This window comes from Pantherophis guttatus, chromosome 5 (genome assembly GCF_059756535.1).
Source record: "Pantherophis guttatus breed Tessera chromosome 5, ASM5975653v1, whole genome shotgun sequence".
Lineage (NCBI taxonomy): Eukaryota > Metazoa > Chordata > Lepidosauria > Squamata > Colubridae > Pantherophis > Pantherophis guttatus.
In genome coordinates, this window is record NC_142067.1 from 104,369,420 (window position 1) to 104,391,484 (window position 22,065).

Consider the following 22,065-nt stretch of genomic DNA (forward strand, 5'->3'; position numbering starts at 1 on the left):
CCTCTGTCTTCAGCTGTGTCTTCAGTCATTGCGACCGAGGCAAATAATAGGAGTGTGAGCTCAAGGGTCACTCGCATTTTAAAACAGAACAAATGATCCCTGAATCTTGTTCTTTTTCTCTTCAGTCCTTCCTTTCCCTCTCCTCCTCCTACTCCCAACCCCGCTTCATTCCTTTCTATGCCATGCAATTTTACGGAAGCAGAGTTTTTTTGTTACAGTATTTTTTTTTGTTATGGTATTACCTTTGGTAGCTTCATGGAAGGGTTTAACTTGGTCTAGGGTGGATTGAGTCATTTGCTGTACTTGAATTTTCTGTCAATGTTTTCAGTTATCCTCATCTGTTTCCTTGCTTATTCAAAGGTTACTCCTAAAGCCCACAAAACGGACAGGTGTGAGATTACATTCACCCATTCATGTTGTAGTGAGATGTGTTGCTTCTACTCTAGATGCATATAAAACCATAGTTAATTGCTTTTTGTATTTTTATCTGCTATAATTTCGTGCTTATTTTTTTCATATTGCAGTAGTAAATTACATGATTGGGGTGTATTTAATCTGCATGTTCTGATATAATTTCATGAGAGTTAAAACTATTTTCTTCCAGTATTTTAGGGAAAGGACTAAGCTATTACAGAAAGAAAACTAGGGAATGAACACCCTAGATGTTAATATCAAAGGTGGTTTTAATGGAGGGCAGCTGAAAATAAAGAGTTTCTTATACTGAATAGAGTCCTATTTATGTTGAATTTGTAAAACAGTTGCTATAAAGATTGATGATAATTTATTGCCTTCTGTATCACATTTCTTCCTTTCTCTTTCCAGAGTTGTAGTTTTACATATGGAGATGGTGCTGATTCCCTGGTTGTGCAAAGCTGCCAACAGGGAAAGGAATTAAATATTTCAGTGGAAGATGGTGGACCACACTCAACTCCTTCCCTGAAAAAAAGCCCTAAGGAAGGCCAGGGGATAGATGGTACTACAATGGCAACGATGGAGGAGGAAGAGGAGGTCGTAAAGGACAGGTCACAACTCAGCAGATCTCAGAGGCAGCAGCCAAGCACAGGTCCTGCATCTCGAGCTACTCATGGCAGTAGCACATCAATACCTTTTATTGACTGCAGTGACGTAGATAGCGAGTATGATCTCCTCAGAGGGCAAATGAGTCAGTCACATTCCCAAACAAATGACAATTATGAGGGTGATTTAACCAGTGGAGTCTATGTTGATTGTAGAGGTGAAAATCATAATAAAAATAGGTACAAGGAATCTTCTACTTCCCCTATAAAGGCATTCTACAAGGTTATGGAAGACTGCATTGATAATAGCTCTAGTAATATGTCCTTCTCTCTTGGTGAGAATCTCAGATTCCCACAACATAGTACACTGGTTGAAGAAATGTTTAATGGCCCGGATATCCGTAGTCCACTGGCTACTCCCTTACATTCGAGCAGCAAAAGATCAAGTCCGCTCATGAGTATGGGTAGTCCAGGTACTCAAATCTTTGAAGAATGTAGGGCAAAGAGGAAAAATAACGATGGACATACTTTTAGCTACCATAATTATACCAGGTTTTCCCCAGCTTTGCAAAGACCACAGTTGCAAAGGTTTCAGAATGCTTGTAACAAATCTGAAACAGATCCATTTATTTTGAGCCAAGGATCTTCAACTCTAGATCAAGAATATACAGCAGAGAGGTTTTGCAAAAGGCAAATGGTTAAAATGGTCCCTTTAGAAGGCAAAAATATGGCAAATGGTATGCCAGCAACTGCACCATCAAAACGAAGTCCCATCATGCAATCTTTGTATGCTAGGGGCATGATGGACCGCATGCCTGCTGTACAAATGACAGAAGGGTCTACAAGCAGTGGAACAGAGTCTAGTGACTCTGATTCAGAAATGGTCAATTCTTTCACACAGCCTCTTGTGTTTAGTAATCCCATAGTGCTAAATTCATCTCCAGGGTCCAGGAATAAGTATCCCTCTAGCAGCCTTCAATTGAGTGGAGAAGCTGAAGATGACAAAGAGGGTGCTCATGTCTTCAGTTGTTGAGATTCTTGGACAGTCTTTCAAAGAAGAGGTTAAGGAATATCCAGTCAAGTCACTGTTGGAGTAGCTTTCCACAGCTTGGCATTTGCAGATATATCCTGTCTCAGTAAGAGATTAACTATGAGTATAAACTTTGACTGGGAATTGTCCAAGTTATATAAAGGATATCATGCTGTTATTTGATTATCAAGCAAAAAAACATACTGACCTTTAAAATATAGAATGATCTTGAGATGATAAATGAAGAATTTGATATGGTAGTTTAAAGTGGTTTACAATAAAATACAATGATGGCATATTCATTATTTGTTTTTGAAAGATAATATAGTCTCAGCAGTAGATTTTTCATTAAGGAAAAGGACTCTATTGCTATAAATGGTGCACTTAATGAAGTCTAAGCAGGATAAACGCAAAGAGATGACTTGCAGATCAGTAATGTTGGTTCTTATTTAGAAATAACTTACTACTTTTCTCATTAAGATTTATCCGTGAGTAGATGTGTTTAGGGCTGCAGCCATTGCTGTTTTTGAAACAGCATAATATTATATAAATATATATATTTCTCTCGTACTGAGAGGAATTTACAATTCAGTGCCTCTATTTCAAGTTTTATACTGCAGTCAAAATGAAAGAAATTTGTTATTTGAGCAAATACTTTTTATAAGGTTTGATTATGCCTCTTTACAAGAACTAATGCGATGTTTTACCAATCAACATTATATATCAGACATACTTCAAGTATTACAAATGTCAGGTTTTTATTCTAAACATTTCTAAACAACAGAAAAGAGAAAAAGCAGAGATTTTAAAAATGGGACCCTTGAGCAATTATTTGAAAAGCCTCATTATGATTTCTAGAAGTTTGCTACAAAATTAATCTCGACAGAATTGATTCCGCAAAGTTCTCAGCAATAATTAAGCCAGGATTCAGATGGGAGTTAAAAACATGACAATAATTTTCACACATATATTCTCAGCTGAGTGAGGAACCATATCAGTGGTGTCAAACTCGAGGCCTGAGGGTTGTAATTCAACTTTTTCAGGAGAAAAGTAACAGAATCACCATCCTATGTCTAGTCAGCATAACAGTTTGCGTGTTTACATGTCAAGGCATAAAATATTATTATCCCAAATCACATTTAATGATTTAACAAATGCAGGAAGAGAAAGCATAAACATTCAGGAGTTCATTAAAGGAACAGCATTTTAAATGAATCCTTGCATTTAGATGAGCTTTTTTGATGTAAATAATTATGCCCAGGCAGAATAAAATGTTTATTATCTGCCCTTAGCATTATTATGAACTGTGTTTTTGTGGGTAATACTGAGGGGAAAGCATCAGAAATAAGAAATGGAATTGGCAGGTTTTTGCTGCATGTTGTTGATTCTACACAGTTTTCAGAATTGTTTTAAAAGCAGAGGTTTAATGGCTTCATGGGTTTATAGAACACCCAACAGGAAATGTTGATAACTATTTCTGATGCCTTCAAAAAAGAAATAGTAGGAATAAATCTGTATAAATATTTGGACTGAACTCAGTATATAGATACCAAATGTGGTAATGATTTAACTCTTAGGAGGGTCAGCCTTTTTGCACTAAATTAGCCTTCTCCAATATCAGACGATCTCCTGTTGGACTTCAGTTTATATGTGTTTCAGCCAACATAAGAAATATTGACATCTTTTAAGCAAAATTATCTCTGTAGTTAATGCAGGCTGACTGGAAACTGAAATTTTCAGATTTCTGTAAAAATCTCGAAGTATTAGCTTTTAAAAAGAATTTTACCTCATGCTGTCCAGCTTTGGGAATGTAGGTATATACATAGGAACATTTATTGTGCTTATACTTAATAGGTTCTCTTTTTCTACCCTAGTAACTGCTTAATATGGGTGCTGAACTTATAGGCATACAGTTCAGATACTTGTTTAGGCAGTAGACAACAAGAAAATAGATGGGCAAATCTACCACTCTGGTTAGAAAAAAAATGTGAAGATTTTATTTCACATCAAGAGAATCAAATTGGGGAATAGTTTGTCAAATAATTGCCTTTAATTTCCTAAATTTTTGCTTTAAAATAGATCTAAACAAAAATGACAGTAGAAGTATAAATCTAGTATCTTGTATGTCAAACATTGGTGGATTAAGAATTCTTGTTACCACTAGTTACGACAATTATTTCTCCAAGCATTTTCAAGTGTATAATTTCCCTTTTAGGAAAAAAAAAATAATTCCACAGTTTCTGATTACTTTAATCAGAACTGGCAAACCAGATCCATGAAATACACGTCTAATATTAATTTTATGTGACTAAGAATGTTGATAAGCAGCTGCAGTTGCATTTAGCAAATATTGTAAGAAAGATTAAGAAATATATGGGATTTTACATGTAATGCAGCATTCTGGCCAATTTAGTCATATAAATGCCAGCCATGCATATTTTTATGTGATAGACATTTCATATTCAGTATGCAAAACAGAATCTTGTGATGTAATTTAAACAGCTCCTTTTCTGTAATTGAAATAAATACACTCACTTCGTTATTTAGATGAATGTGCATGATAATAATAATAATAATAATAATAATAATGACGTCCTTGAGAAGAACTCGTTAGGTGGATAAAAATGCCAAATCCAGTTTGAAAATCTGGCTAACTGTGCAACAAACTATAATAATAGTTCACCTATAATCTTCTGTCAGATGTTCTTAATTCCAGCAAATGCTGGTTTGGGGTTGGGTAAGTGTATTAATATCAATTTATTATTTCTAATCCTTTTTTAAACTTGGGTCTTTGACACACCAGCTAGTGTCTAGGTAAGCAAGTTAAAAACTAGAAAATATATGAAAAGCAGCCTGGCATTTTGCAATGATGCCATAAATATGTAGGACATCTTTGGCATAATACTTAATACTTGTGGAACTGATGCATGGAACAGACATGAGTACTTGATGGTAGCAAATAAACAGTTGTCTTCTCTCATTTAAGTTTCTTTAAAATCACATTAAATGTTATTGCTAGCATAAAATTATGAACCATATCAAGAGACATTCATTAGATTACTAACCGACTCAAAAATATAAAAATTAGAGTCTCATGGCCATTTCCATGTCTATACTTTTCGCGTCACTTTGATGGATTAAATATTGAAATTCTGTAATAAAGCAATAAACATATCATTTAACAGTAGGGAAAAGATTAAACTTTGATCATTCATGGAAACAGCAGTCCTATCCTAACAGTTTCCCTGGGTGATTTTTGGGTGGGGGGAGATGAAAAATAATTGATATGTCTGTATGCGTGTCTGTGCACACGCCAATGGTGGGTTTCAATTGGTGTAACAGCCAGTTGAAACGCATTGCATTTCAGAACAGCTAAAGTCCGGCAATTTGCTCTGCCGCACCTATCAGCTGGGCTAAAAATGATGGAATATAGGTAGGTATAGCGCAGGGGCAGGTAGGAGGGCCCAGTTGATGGTCGGAGCTAACGGGTTCGTTCTCAGCTCACCATCGCCGCTACTGGTTTGCCCGAACCGGAGCGAACCGGTAGAATATATATTCCAGAGGGAAAGAAATGCATAATGATTTTCTTGAAAAATCATATTCTAGAAGGAGAGAAATTCATTTCTCTATTCTCCCAGAATACATCATTATCTTTTGTTGTTTCTATGGAATATATCAAATAATTCTCAATTAAAAATGATTTTTCAATAATGTCATTATTTACTGACTCTTGACACGCTTAGTGGTCCATGAATGAACTGTTGCCTGCATGTTTATTTCCTAATGAGGGGGAATCTTTCCGTGGCTATTGTTTCTTTTTTCTCCCCACTTAAAATAGTATACATGTTTAATCTGTCTGGTAATAAGAATTAAGGTACTATATTATTTATTATTTAGAGGGTCTGTCCTCCCCATATACCACTGATTTTAATTTACTCAGACATCAACCATTATTAGAGGGATGTGTGAATATAGTAGTTTTTATAAAGGATAAAATGAAAACATTTTTAAAATTTAAAAAAGCCAGTTTGGTCTAGTGATTCAGGCACCAGATTAAAAACCAGGAAACTGTGAATTATAGTTTGAATTTAGGCATGAAAGCCAGTTGGGTGACTTTGAGCAAGTCATTTTCAGCCCAACTCACTCCACAGGGTTGTTGTTATGGGGAAAATAGGAAAGGGGAGTATTAATTATGTTCGCTACCTTGAGTTACTTATAGAGAGGAGGATTTAAGAAAAATCTGAAAAAATAGGGCTATTCCCAATAAAATCAGTATGATCACTCTTTTGGGTTTGGGCAAAAAAAAATATGTATCTACTGTAGTGAGATAACTTACTATTTATTTGCCAATGTTCTTTCCAGAGGAGTTCTCTGGCACGGCTTTTCTCCAATTCTGCCTCACCCCCAGAACATTAGCAATTAAAACAAGTTTATCATATCTCTTTTCAAAACAGGGAAAACAAAACTCATCTATTTTATCTGCATATGACCATTAGAAGCAAAGTGTCATCATTCATATCTTTAACAGATTATGTTAAAGAATGCTGAAATTCCAGTGTGAGTAATATGGATTTTGGCTTCAAAAGAATCATGAAGCACCTATCAGTTTATAGCTCTTGCTCATTAGAATTTCTTAGGCTGCCCATCTTTTTTGACAAATGTTGAGCAACTAACAAAATCTGAGATACAAATTACTGCCTTATTTCTATCATCCATTTCTTTTCTGGTCATATTACAAATTCTAAATCTAAGTCTAACATTAAGATCGTTTTAAAAATTGCTGGGACTTTCATGCTCATTCTTGTCATTTGTTTAATAAGGTTATAACTTTTTTTTAATTATTTCACTGTTTGCATTGTTTTATCAGCATGTGCCTCTATGTAAGGAAGAAGCTTTTTTGCACTATTCTATCTTTATACTAAAAGCATGATATATCTTATGTTCTTTGCATTGTTTATCACTCACCCCAATATCCCTTACCTAGAGGGAGAAATAATGCAGAATGGAAAGACTTCTTTTTACTGTGATTCATCTAAAATTTTTCAGTTTGTGAAAGGATCCAGCTTTGCAAAACTCAAAAGTGAAAATCAGTATGATGGGCAATAGTGACCTCAGGCACATATTGCAGCCATATATTAACTCTATGGAACACTTGGTCCTTCATTTCTTAGTAAAAGAAACATTAAGAATAATTGAAAACTTATTTTAAATGTAAACTTTCTCTTAAGCAGAGTCACTGCTGTATTGAGAGAGGTTAAGCCAAAATAGACAATAACTATACCTGAGCGATAGTTTGGGTCCATTGCCCATTGTGCAAAGATAAGCACTGTTTAATGTGTATTTATTTTGTTTGTTTTTGTATTTATACTTAAAGAAAGGCTCATCTTTTTCTCAGTTTTTCTCAGTGGTAGAAAAAATAAAGATAGAAAAGAGCAATACCATATTCTTTTAAATTCACGCATCCTATTCCGTTATTAGAAAGTTTGCAATGCCCTGTCATTTTTTTTTTTCTGTCAAAAGTGTTCAACTATACTCTAAACTGCTGTGGTTACTGTTCAGTTTTGTACTTGCCACTGTTTAACTCTATTTTATATCACTTTATCCTGAAATTTGTATTCAAGAGGTGGTGTTACTGGCTGCGAAATCTAGTTATGAATTTGGTGATTGTTTGTAAGCATGTCAAGCCAAAGCTATTTATTCACCTATATATGCATGATCTTAAATTTGTTTTGCTTTCTGTTACTTGTACTGAAGGTTTTCCTCTCTTTCTGGCTGGTATCTTGCTTTAAAACACTTCTTTGCTTATTGTGCTCTCAAATTATTGGCTGAATTGCTTGACCAAGTTAAGGGTCTGTGTTCTTAGTATGATTTTCCAAATTCACATACAGTATCATTCACCATCACCATTACCGTGATTATCCTTTTTAAGCTAGGAATCCAGCTTTTTCTTCCTTCCATTTTTTCCCTGTGGATAATAACTACATAATTTCCAGAGCAGCAATTGTTATTAATAATAATATAGTCAGAAAAATGCATTCTATTCCTTTAACAGTGTAATAATTTTGCCCAAATTGAATTTCTTTTTGAGGTGGTGAAAAAAAAAACATGAACACTGTTCCCTACCTCCTAACATGATCCTTTTTCTCCACGGGAAGATATATTATGTCATTCTGATTCAGAATACAAATATTGATTCTTAAATTCTATAGTCCTTTTTATCCCTCCATGCAGCTTCCTTGTATGATTGAATTAGGAAGAGATTCAATAATAATAACAATACTGCACTCAGAATTTACTACAGACTTATGATCAGAAACATAAAGGATGCCAGCTTTTGAAAGCTGATTTTGCATCTTCATTTTTCTAATAGATACTTTGTTGAATGTGTCTGCTTTCCATTCATCTTTGAAAATGTCTGTTTGGAAGTTAACAAAAGTTTTGGTTTTGGTTCTGGTTCTTCGTCAACTGAAAATAGCTCTACAATAGACCTGTGCAAAGTCTATTAAAAAGATTCTTGAGCACAATTAAAGCATCTCTGTTCAAATGGTTAAAGCACCACACTTAGTATACATGCAGTTTATGAAAAGATGCATGCAAATTGTGTGGCTATTTTAACCCCTTTCTAATACTTTCCAAAGCCATAATGGTTAAATCAGTGTAACCTTGATTCTACCTTCCCAAACAGAAGTTTCAATTATTGATTGGGGAAAAGAAAGTACTGATGGTGATATGCGGCATCGTAAAAACACAGCTTATTTTCAAATCACAGCACCAATAAGCTGTTTGATTGGCAACAAATTACTTCATTTGCTATTTATAAACATGAATGTGAAATGCATTTCCATTTCTCTCTTGAGTTCATATCAAGCAAAATTTGAAATAATAAATATTTATGAGGTCTGTAGTAACATAATCTAGGAATGCTCAGAAATATTCTGATTTAATGACGTCTAGAAGTCTAAAGGAAAGCTTAACCCTTGATATACTTGCTAAGAATTCTTTTAGGGAATGTGTTACCCATTATCTGCTATATTCTTCCGGACATCTGATTTTGGGGAAAGCCTTGTTGTACAATGAAACAGCTTCAGTCCTGTGAGTAAAGTAAAAGGTTAAATGTTAATTCATATAAAGATGCAGCCCCTCAAAGGAATTAGCACCATTTTTATCACTATGGCGTAGTTTTACAGCAGAAACATGAGTGTAATAATGTATTAACAAAAAGTTCTCTACATTGCTTACAGGGAAAATAATGCACATTATATCAATTTAAACGAGGTGTGATTCTTGGGGGCACTAAAATATCATTTGTTTTTTATAAAAATTTTATATTTGTGCATAAAAATATGCAGAGCATAGCAAACTTTTCACACCTTCAGATTATAATAGTATAATAATGTTTTGCATTATCAGTTTTTTACAGTTTTTAAAATTATTGCTTTTAAGAGCTATTCAAAACAGAAAAAAATCTCCTAAACATAGGAGCTTTCTCCCTTTGAAATGTTTTTCTTAGACGGAAAGTGGAAAACATACTGATTGATGTGCACAATCATTTTGATACATACAAAGTAATCCATTTATTTGGCATACAAGGTACAAAATATTAATTTTGTTAGAAATGCATATTTAGAAAAGAAAAAAAAATAGAACCTAAAAATCTATTATAGTTGTTATCTTTCGGCCTAGAATATATTTTACTCACCATCTCTTGATTCCTAGATATTTTGATAAGTGATCAATATTGAGTAAAACCTCTAGAAATGCAATCCAGATACATTTGGATTCATCCATTAAATTGAGCCTTAACTGCTCAATTACTACACAGTCTCCAACCTATCAGCTTAATCCAGATAAGCACTTAATGCCAATTCTTACTATACTTAGTCTGGGTTGATGGATTCCTTAGCTCCAATTTGGATTCCTGTATGTGGGGTTCCTGTGCAGTCCCAGTAGGATGGTGAATCTGAAAGTTCCCCAAAACCCTATATAGCAATGCCCCCCCCCCACCTTTTGGGCAACAGGGACCTCCTTTTGGAGAGAGGCTTTTCCGTGAACCGGAAGGAGTGTGGTTTCATGTGCTGCCTGCATCCCGCTTTGCTTGCTTGCACGGCCCAGTTGCTGGTGTGCATCAGCCTGTTGCCGGTCCACGGCCCAGGAGTTGGAACCACCTGCTATATGGGATACTATGTGGTACGAGAGCTTCTGAACAACTTTGGGGTACAGCTTCTTCTTTTTTTAAGCACTTCCCAGATAAATAGAAAATGATGTGCATCTGCCATTGTTTAAATTTTTCTCTGGCAAGTTTATAAAACTTTGAAATTTGGACTATGTTTAATTTGGGTAGTTTAGATATTTTCCAATGAAATGTATGTTTTCATCCTGTAATGAGACCACTATAGCACCAGAATTCCTGCCTTTTTACTTTCATATTTAAAACGACACCTTCGTTTCCGTAGTAAATGTAGTTTGAATATGTACCAGTTATAAACTTAGAAGGTATCTTTTCATGAGTATAAATCCTTTCCTCTCCTTTTTCTTATATGTGGACACTTTATTATGAAAATATTGTATAAGGTTGTGTACTAGTGTCAATAAAATTGACATTGTGTTAACAAGCTGTGACTTTTCTGTCAGATTCTTAGTATATTAAGAACAAAAAACTTTAATGCAGGCAAATCTCTCATTGTAATTTGGGGTTTGATTTGGTGCTGGAAAAGATAATGGGATGAATATGAATCTTGGGGATTTATTTAAAGACGTATTAATTACACATATTACTGAAAAATAAATTACTCCCTGATCCTGCTCTTATCTAATGCACATTTCCCTAGTATTTCTATGCTCAGGTCCAAATTAAAATTCTAACTTTATTTTCTTTTCTTTTTTTATTTAAAAAGTTTTACAAATACATTTTCTCCCCAGTTTCCCCCCCAAACCCTCCCTGACCCTCCCTAACCCTCCCCTCCCCCCATGACTTCCTCAAAATATAATCCAAATCAAAATCACATTTTATAAAACTTGAACCCTTCCACCCCCTGTATATTATTCAAATCTTCATAAAATTCAATTATTCTATCCCTATATAATACATTCAGTTAAAAGCTATCTGATATTTCCTAGTTTGATATTTATTCTGCACATAATCTATCCACTTTTTCCACTCCCATACATAAGTCTCTTGAGTCCGATCTTATAGATATGCTGAAATCTTCGCCAATTCTAACTTTATTTTCAACAAAGAAAAAAATATTTATGAGTGTGAAACATTGCAGAAATTTCACTTGCATTTTAGCTTTGGGTCTTAATAACATCCTAGTTGACTGCATATCCACTTTTCTAAATTAAAATTCTGTGGAAAGTATGGGATATAAGGAAAAGTTATATAAAGAAATAGCTGGAATCATTATAAAAACCTCCATAGATTTTTATGCTATGCCTTTGCAGAATCTGTAACCCACTTGCCTTCTAAGGAAAGGGAATTGAAACTTTTTTTTCACTGTTGTGTATTTCACATTACGATAAATGTGTACTATCAGACACTTAACATAACTCTGCACATTTGAAACTGTCCTATTACAAGCTTTGAAATAATCCCTCTTCTATTATTTGCAATGTAGCATTTCTATCCCAAACAATCAAAGGAGCAACTCATCAAGGTATACTCTACTAATTTTCTTGGATATAGCCAGAGGGCGTGAAATAGTTTACTCCATATGTTCTAGATGTGACTTTCTCCTAGTCATTTCTTTAGCACCTTGTGCAGTAAAATTGACAAACTGCATTAGGTTTTTAAAAAATTGCAGTAATGCCCTGGTTGTTTGCGATATTAAAAACTTAAGTAAAAATCTGAAAAAATAAATTACAAGATCTTTAGATGTGATTCTGTCCCCTCACAAAGCTGTACACACATAGGGAGCCTAGGTTGCCTCTAGGAATTATGGGAAGTAGGGGCTGAAATTACCGTAAATATCCCATTTAATCTAAATATGGCTTCTCTAATCATATGACTTCACCCACTTTTCAAGGAATGGATCAAGTGATAAGGGAAATGTGTAGAGAAGATGGAGGGTTACCTGCTCCTACCTTGCGTGTAATGACTGGGATGGGGCGGGATGAGTAAATCACAGTTTCTCAATGATATAAATTAGATAGTAATTATTAACTGGTGATAATAGTAATCATATTTGTAGAGAAATGTGACTTTTGTTACTTACAAATGATTTTTTACTCAACTTTAGTTGCAGGTAAGTAAGCATAAACAGTGCAAAAGTTCATATTCCTTTCTTTTTTTAAAAAAAAAGGTGCAGTGTAAATTACTTAGCTGTGGTTTTGAGTAAGCAACCATTTCCATGATATCTGGTTACATAAATATGGTTCATCTCATTTTAATTAGTTGGCAAACCATGATAGGAAAATTGGGATTTAACGTGGATTGGTCATTGAACACATCAATTGTTTTATTTAGGTATAACTAAACCTAGTCCGTTGAAAACCATAATTAGAAGCCTTAATTTTTTCCTGCTATGCATGAAGAAGGAACACAATAGGAGAAGTGTTTGAGGACAAGTGTAGCACCTGCCCTGTTTACAACAACGTGTTTGTTGTGTGAGATCTAAGAAAGGCTTATACATCTTCCATAACTATTCATGAGGCCTAGAGCTGGTTACATTCAATTCAATAGAGGCTAAGAAAGATTTTTTTCCACTGCTACAAGCAATGTGAAACTTATTCCAACCAGTTGTCTGTATTCAGAACAGATTATGTTACTACTTAGAGAACCCTGCCAAAAAGATTGTAGTCATTTAAATGCCAATAGTTCCTCTGAATCTTATGATGCCCTACTACTTAAATGGGTTGAGGGGATTTAATCTTCATATCTGCTAAATTAAAGTTTTCTGAATTTATCGTATTGTTCCTTCAGCAGGCTCTCTTGCTGGCAGCCCTCACCTTTCAGAACTGTCAATCAATTCTCAAGGTGGACCAGCCATAGCAAATGCAACTTTGTCTCCTAATTTGAGTCCTGATAATAGGCAAGCTTCTCCATTGATCAGTCCCTTGCTGAATGATCAAACTGGAGTCCGCGCTGATGATGAAGAGGAGGTCAGGAGAAAGGTACTGATGTTGGCTCTACCTATTAGGTATGCAAAGGACATTTAGCAATTTTTCTTTGTTTTCAATTGACGACTGTTTTAAAAACTTCCATGCTGAAAAAAAATGGCTACATAAGCAGTAGGGACTTAGAAGTGGTGACAGAGTTGCCTCTATTCATATGCATACATACCACTTCTGAATATAGAATTATTTTGTAAATTTTGTATTTTTGGAATAAAGCTATTCCTATTTGCTGATCTTGGGCATTTTTCCTTAATTCTCTGTAATTTTGCAGCATCCAACTCTTTTAATACCCAAAGCTAACTATAAGAGTCCTATCATTGTCATTTGAGTACAGATTAAATCATTTTGTCTTCTGATTAATTTCAGAGGTTTCCAACTGACAAGGCATACTTCATTGCTAAAGAAGTTGCCACTACAGAACGGACTTACCTGAAAGATCTTGAAGTCATCACATCGGTATGTTTCTTTTCCCCCCCCTTAAATTAAAAATTATGGAGCCCATCTTTCCCTAAATATCTTTCTTCCTGTCTTTTACTACATCTTCCACTATCCCCAGCAACATAATCTTTAATCACAGGTGTACTCAATCACAAAATGTATCTGATGAGATTGGAATTTCATCTAAGTTACTGTAGCAGAACCGAAGATAAAAATTTAATTGTGTGTGTGTGTTTGTTTAAATGCACAGATGGATCATTTAATTTCTGATAGTTTTGTTCTCTTTGTTGCAGTTTTAATGCTTTGTATTTTGGATCTTTATCTTATTTCAATATACCCACAAAGCAGCGTCCCTATTGTCATTTGTCATTACTGTTATATCACTTTCAGCAATACTTTAAAATGGGAGAAAATCAAAGGATGCCTGCTTAATAAGCAGAAAAATTGATTAAGCAACAGTATCCCAATCTGTCTGAGTTCCCAGAGTGGATATGTTTAGCTTTCTACAATTGAACTCAACAGAGGCTGTGCAGATAATACTTAATTTGGGATTCTATAGCCTTGTCAGTTCTGTCTACAACATCTTGTTAATGGAGTAAAAACACCAAATTAACTGAAATATTGCTCAGCTGCTCTTTTTCAGTAGAATCCTAAAGTGAATTATTTTTTCACAAGTACTTTCCCATAGATTGTGAACTTTATAGCTTTCCTGGATTTGAACTCAAGGCTCTGCATTAGGATATGCTTAGATATACCATGAAGAGCACCGAATGGGGATATTCTAAACAACATCTTTAGAAATCTTTCCTTTTCCGAAATTACAGTGCTAAAACAAATACCCCGAAGAATCAGGAACCAGCGTCAACAATACCAGTTCCTAACAAATCAGTTGAATAAATACAAAATAACCTTTAGATGGCTAACTCCGGAAGGGATTTTGGCCACCTGGGAAGACAAAAAATATAAAATAGACATGCTAGAAAAAGCAAGGGAATTCTACAATGCACATTTTAATCAGGAAGATGAACAGGAAAGTAAAGAAGAAATAGAAAGTAGAAGTCAGGAAGAAGAGCAAATAGAAGTGGTGCAAGAAAAGGAAGTAAGGACAAGCCAAGAGAAAGAAAGGGAGGAAAGAGGGTGCAAGAACGAAATCACGGATGGAAACAAGACATACTAAAAAACAATTACATTAGGCAATGGATGAGGCAATGAAACTTTTCTCTGTAAATATAAATGGCCTGAATGCACCAAAGAAAAGATCTCAAATTTTCACAAAATTACAAAAAATAGGAGTAGATGTGACTTGCCTTCAGGAAGTACCCATTAAAAAAGGACACCAAAAAATATTAGAAAACTCAAAACTAGGGAAATTATATGTATCCCCGATTCAAAAAAAGAAAAGAGGAGTAGCTGTTTATGTTAAAGATAGGATTCAATCGAAATTAATACATGCAGATGAGGATAGTAGAACGGTGATAGTTGAGTTAGTACTGGAAAACAAGAAAATATTATTAGTAGTAATATACGCCCCTAACCAAAACCAACAGGAATTTTTCAAGGGATTACATAACAAAATGGTAGAATTGGATTACGAAGATATTTGTTTAATTGGAAATTACAATGCAATAGCAGATGTGAAAAAAGATTATAAAACGAGTAAAAAGAATAAGAAAAAAAAAGAAATACTCCCAAAAGAATTTTTTGATATGGCCTTGGAAATAAATTTGAGAGATGTTTGGAGGGAAACCCATGAGGATCAGAATCAGTTCACCTTTTACTCTCATCCCCATCAATCCTGGTCCAGGATTGACATGGCTTGGATGACTGCGAATATTAGAAATGGGGTTGAAAAAATAGAGATAGAAGTAAATCAATGGGCAGACCATAACCCAATTCTGGTAAATTGGAAAGGAGAAAAAAGATTTAGGAGGTGGACAATGAATCAAAGAATTTGTAAACAAAAAGAATTCAAACAGATGTTAGAAAAGGAACTAGAATTATTCTTTAAAATAAATAAAAAAGAGTACACTTCCTTACAGAATACTTGGGATATGGCAAAAGCATATATAAGGGGCTGACTATCGCATATATAGGGAAAAAGAATAAAGAAAAGAAACAACAGTTAGACAAATTGTATCAAGAATTTAAAAATATAGAATATAAACTTCAACAATATCCCCATAGTAAAAAAATAAAAGAAGAATGGAAAACAATTAAACATAACTTAAACTTGATAAACCAAAAAGAACTAGGTCAGAAAATAAAAATGGCCAAACAGAATTACTTTGAGTTTGCGAACAAAACTGGTAGATGGCTGGCCTACAGATTGAAAAAAGATAAAGATAAAAGGATGATACACCAATTTAGAGATGCAAATGGAGAAATCCACTACAGCAGGAAAGTGAAAAAAATTATCCAGACATTTTATGCAAATTTATATAAACAAGAAGAAGTAGAAGATGAAAAGATAAAACAATATATAAAAAGATCAGATATTCCAGTAATTACAGACGAACAAAGAGAAATGTTAAATAGGCCAATAACTAAGATGGAATTGGATGCTGCACTGAAAAACAAAAAAATAATAAAACTCCGGGACCAGATGGCTTACCGGTGGAATTATATAAAACTGTACAAGAAATAATAGGAGAGATCATGCTGGAGCTGTATAATGAGGCCTTAGAGAAGACAAAAATCCCGCTAACCTGGACGGAAGCAATAATTACAATCATACCTAAAGATGATACTGATCACCAATTAATTCAAAATTATAGACCAATATCTCTATTGAATACAGATTATAAAGTATTTGCAATAATTATAGCGGAAAGAATTTAAAAAGTACTGAATAATTATATTCATATGGACCAAAATGGATTTTTGCCGGGCTGCCAAATTAAGAACAATATGAGAGTAATAATAAATGCACTTGAATATTACAAAGCACATCCGGAAAAACAAGCTTCACTGGTTTTCCTTGATACCCAAAAAGCATTTGACAACTTAAATTGGAAATTTTTAAAAGGGCAATTAGAGAGTATGCAATTCGGAACAAACTTCGAAAAAATTATAGGAGAAATATATACTAAACAAACAGCAAAAGTAATTTTGAATGACGACACGACCGATCAATTTGATATAACAAAAGGGGTTAGACAAGGCTGTCCACTTTCTCCACTATTGTATATTTTAACATTGGAGATTTTGCTAAAAAAAATTAGGGAAGACCATGAAATCAAAGGGTTAAAAATAAGACGAGAGGAGTACAAGGCTCAGGCTTTTGCTGATGACCTTGTATTTATAGCAGAAGAGCCATTAGAAGTAGTACCAAAGCTGTTTAAGAAAATAGAAGAATTTGGGGAGGTGGCCGGTCTAAAAATAAATAGGAATAAATCAAAATTAATACTAAAAAACCTTACGAAGATCCAAGAGACAGAATTGGAGAACAGGATACAAATTCAAGCAACGAAGAAAATAAAATACTTAGGGATCTGGCTGTCACCAAGAACCTCATCAATAAGAGAAAACAATTATGATAAATTAATGATACAGATAAAAAAAGATTTGGATAATTGGAAAAGCCTACAGATCTCATTAATGGGAAGAATTTCCACTATTAAAATGAATATTTTACCAAAACTGCTATACCTGTTCCAGGTTGTGCCAATAAAATTAGAGGAAAAATTATTTGAAACTTTAAATAAGATGATTTCTAAATTCATATGGCAGGGGAAACGACCACGAATAAAATTGGAAGTTACTCCAGGACACTAAGGACAAGGGAGGAACAGCATTCCCGGATTGGGAACTCTACTATCAAGCGGCAGTGTTATCATGGGTTAAAGATTGGATGGAACTGAAAAACAGCAGAACATTAACAATAGAAGGTCATGATTTACAAGCGGGCTGGCACTCCTTTCTATGGGACGAAAAATATAAAACACATACTTACTTTAAAAGACACACAATTAGGAACACATTACTATTAATCTGGCTCAAAATTAAAAAAACAACAGTATATAAAAATCCCGATTTGGCTTTCACCATCATAAGCGCTAAGGCATCCAAACATAATAGAACCCAAAGATATAATTAGATACAAAGACTTAACTGATTATCAAGGGAAATTGAAAACTAAACAACAATTGGAAACAGATTTAAATAGAGAAATTGATTGGTGGACCGTCTCACAGATTCAATCGAAACATAAGGAATATATAAAAACATACGAAATTTACAAAGAAAAACAAGAATTAGATTAAATCATACTAGACTCAGAAGAGAAACTAATTAATAAAATTTATAAATTCCTGTTGCTATACAAGATGGAGGAGGAAACAGTTAAGAATACGATGATTAAATGGATGCAGAACTTCAAATATACAATAGATCTGGAGAAATGGGAAGAACTTTGGCAACTGAACATAAAAGTAACATTAGCGGTGGCATACAAGGAAAACCAGCTGAAGATGTTTTATAGGTGGCATATGTCGCCCACAAGATTGGCTAAAATTCATCCGAAAAACAGCTCACTATGTTGGAAATGTAAAAACTCACAAGGTACCTTTTACCATCTATGGTGGACATGCCCGGCGGCAAAAAAAATTTGTTCCAATATTAAGAAATGGCTGGAACAAATTACTAAGCTACAAATAGAGAAGAAACCAGAAACTTTCCTGTTAGGAATCTTCACCAAAACATATCCTAAAGAAATAAAATATTTGTTGATACATATTCTAACGGCAGCGCGGATAACATATGCCAAAAACTGGAAACAGGAAAAAATCCCAATGAAAGAAGAAGTAATGGACAAAACTACACAGTGCTTCGAAATGGATATACTAACGAAAGAGTTAAAGGAAAAGGAAGAGACAGAGTACTACAAAATATGGAATAAGTGGTACCAATGGCATAATGCCACTACCAAAGAAATACAATTAGAAGAAGGATAGAATAAAAATGTAAATATGTATATAAATAACTTCCTACGGGCAGATAAATCTGTAGAGGGAAATTTAAAAAGAAAGGGATAATCCAAATATATAGTATATAGATTAATAAGGGGGAGTATTAATAAGTGGAATATTTTCCACTTATTTTGGGTCAGGAGAACTTTAGCTTGGGGTACAACCTTCTCCAAAAGTAAGTCCTAGCTTGATTTTTACACGTGCGCCCAATATAATCCCTACCCCCAAAATAAGCCCTAATCAAGACCCCGCCCACTCCAGGGTGCACAGGTAAAAATTAAGCTAGGGTGGTGATGGGGGTTGGAGCTACTCTTTACTTACCTTCAGACAGTTGCAGCCAGGCTTCACACACCTCAGCCCATTCATTCTGCAGCCAGCAATGCTTTCCTGAAGGCCTCTGTAGCCGATAACAGAGTTTCGGATCAATCCATAACTCTGTTATTGGCTGCAGAGGCCTTCAGGAAAGCCTTGCCGGCCAAAGAAGTTCCTGAAAGCCTCTGACAGCAAAAAGGAGTCCGGGGGGGGATGCACACAAATGAGATGAGTCAGTGGATGACATCCCCCTCCCCAAAAAATAAGACTTGATGCCTTTTTTAGTGGCAATTTATATATATATATAAATAAGACAGGGTCTTATTTTCGAGAAAACACAGGGTAGTAAATGTAGAAGCATTCCTCTTAAATAAAAGAAGCTCAAAAAACCTAACTTCAGGATTATAATACTAATTTATTGGTAAGGCTATTACCATTAAATAAGTACTGTCTGATTCCCCTATATACATATTCTAACCAGGAATGTCTGTGCCAAGAGTTCCTCTGATTACTATGCTTGGCTTTTCTAGTGGTTCCAGAGCACAGTAAGTAAAGATGACTGCATTCCAGAAGCATTGAAGAGCCTCGTCTTTTCAAACTTTCAACCTTTGCACAAATTTCACACCAACTTTCTAAAGGAGGTAGAACAGCGAATTGCTTTGTGGTAAGAATTCCAGCAGTTATTTTAATAAAATGACATTTTGATGCTAAATATTTTACATTCTGTTCTACCATGTTCAATCCAGAATGGATATACTGTCAATTCCAGATTGATAAGAACAGAACAGAATTCTTTGTTGGTCAAGTGTGATTGGACCAGGGGCGGGTTCTAAATTTTTTTACTACCGGTTCTGTGGGTGTGGCTTATTTTGTGGGCGTGGTTTGATGGTCATGTGACAAACAATTCTTTAGGATTTAGCAGAGATACTGGTTTACCAGGCTTTTAACTGTTTGCAGAGCCGTACCGGTCTACCCATTTGTTTTTGGAGCGCACTGGTCTACCACCACACTGCCTTTTACTGCTGATCAGCTGTAGGGCGGCCCTTTGAAGCTCTGTGGCAAGAGTTTAAACAGTTTTTTGCTGCTCTGCCACCACCGAGAGCATCGGAAACCGCTTTCAGGCAGCTTGGCCTCAACACAGAGCCTTGGTAGTACAGGGGTTTAAGGCACCCTGTTATTAAGCTTATTAAGACCAGCTGCCTGCAATTACTGCAGGGTTCGAATCTCGCCAAGGCTCAAGGTTGACTCAGCCTTCCATCCTTTCTAAGGTAGGTGAAATGAGGACCCAGTTGTGGGGGCAATAAGCTGACTTTGTATAAATATATACAAAAGGATGAAGGCTATTGCTGAGCACATTGTAAGCCGCCCTGAGTCTTCGGAGAAGGGCGGCATATAAATCAAATTAAAAAAAAAATTGCCAATCTACCACCACCGAGCGGTTTACAAGGAGCGGATCGGTTCTAGCTGATCAGTTGGGAGGCTTCTTGGCTTCTCAATTTAAAGCTAAGGTGTCCTGTTTTTTTTTTTCTTTTCTTTGTCAAGTGAGCCTTGATTTTTTTCCTTCTAGCCAATCAGCTGGGACTCTGAGAGGCAGCGAATAGATTGGGGGCGGGGCCAGCAGAGGTGGTATTTACCGGTTCTCTGAACTACTCAAAATTTCCACAACTGGTTCACAAGAACCGGGGAGAACCAGTAGCAACCCACCACTGGATTGAATACACACACGGAATTTGTCTCCGGTGCATAAGCTCTCAGAGTAACATACAAGCAACAAGTGATAAATCATGATCATAACCATAAATCATCATAAAGTCTTAGCGCTATAAATTAGATTTTAAAACTGCAGCAGATTCCTGTATGTCTGACTGTTCCTAGATATTTTCTTTTAATAAGTTAAATTAGAAGAATTTCAATCTCAGTAGACACTTGTGTCAAGATATTGTTATTTAGAACTATTAAGCTTTTGCTTGACATTTGCAATACAGAAGTACACATTTTTAAAGTATCTTAGTAAATTAGTTTCCTTTTCTTTAGTACATACCACAGACTTAATTTCAAGTTCTGGAATAATAGTCCAATTTAGAATCTACTTTGATTTCATCCCATCAGATGTTTATATTTAATTCAGTTTTATCCATCTCCTTTTTTCTTATTTATTTTTTATTTAATTTATGTGCCCCCCCCCGCCACCCATCTTGCTATCAAGAGCGACTCTTGGAGGCTTTCTTTCCCCCTAGAGAAAAATAAATATAGAAGGGAGTATGCCTCACCAAAAATAAAATGTGCAGTGGCCTTCTAATTGGGTATGTATTCACTGCACTATGAAACAGATCTATTTTGCTACTTCTTTTTGCTAAATATGTTGCACCACTAGATAAAGAAGCTATCGAGGCTCTAAGTTCTTTAAAATAAAGGAAGAGTATAAGAGAATACAGATAATTGAGGTATGTGAGTGGAGGTCCTATGAGTCGATCAGTGTAATAAGCCATAGAAGACTATGTCGGCTGGCGACACCCAGGGGGAGGGCCTTCTCTGTGGGAGCCCCAGCCCTGTGGAATGAACTGCCCCCGGAAATACGTAAGATCCCCGACCTCCGGGTATTTCGCTGTGCACTGAAGACCCTGTTGTTCCGCCAGGCCGGGCTAGCGACATGATAATTTTAAATTGGGGTATTTTAAATTTCTGGGGTTTTAAATGGAGCCAAATTTATTTAATAATTTTACATTTTAAATTGATGTTTGTCTTGTGTTTTTAAATAGGCTGTACACCGCCCTGAGTCCCTCGGGAGAAGGGCGGTATAGAAATAAAATTATTATTATTATTATTATTATTATTATTATTATTATTATTATTATTATTAACCATTTTCCATCTACTACATACATTGCAACAAAGATCAACTGATTTGCAAATCTGTAACCAATCTGGATTCCTTCTAATGTCAATATTTCTTTGCCAGATCCCATATTATGAGTTCAAAATGATAGCTGCCAAGAACCAGATAATGAGGTGTAGTTGCCTATATAATACAGGTAGCCCTCAACTTATATCCACTGGTTTAGTGATCATTTGAATTTATAATGGCACTGAAAAAAGTAATTTATGACCGTTTTTCACACTTATGACTGTTACAGCATCCCCACAATCAGGTGATCAAAATTCGCTTGGCAACTGACATGCATTTATGACT

The 22,065-nt window shown here is 35.1% G+C and overlaps 1 protein-coding gene across 6 annotated transcripts in view; it reads left to right on the plus strand.

Moving 5' to 3' along the window:
- Window positions 1–22,065, plus strand: part of FARP1 (FERM, ARH/RhoGEF and pleckstrin domain protein 1) — a 155,153-nt gene that overhangs the window by 106,321 nt on the left and 26,767 nt on the right. For 3 of the 6 annotated variants that reach the window (XM_087871498.1, XM_034418305.3, XM_034418320.3), the window contains exons 13-16: window positions 823–1,063; window positions 12,968–13,155; window positions 13,525–13,614; window positions 19,406–19,539. In XM_087871498.1, coding sequence (XP_087727624.1) covers window positions 823–1,063; window positions 12,968–13,155; window positions 13,525–13,614; window positions 19,406–19,539 — 653 coding nt within the window. Of the gene's footprint in view, window positions 1–822; window positions 1,064–12,964; window positions 13,156–13,524; window positions 13,615–19,405; window positions 19,540–22,065 lie in introns of all 6 variants that reach the window. The other 3 variants (XM_087871497.1, XM_034418288.3, XM_034418311.3) reach the window with 1 other exon arrangement.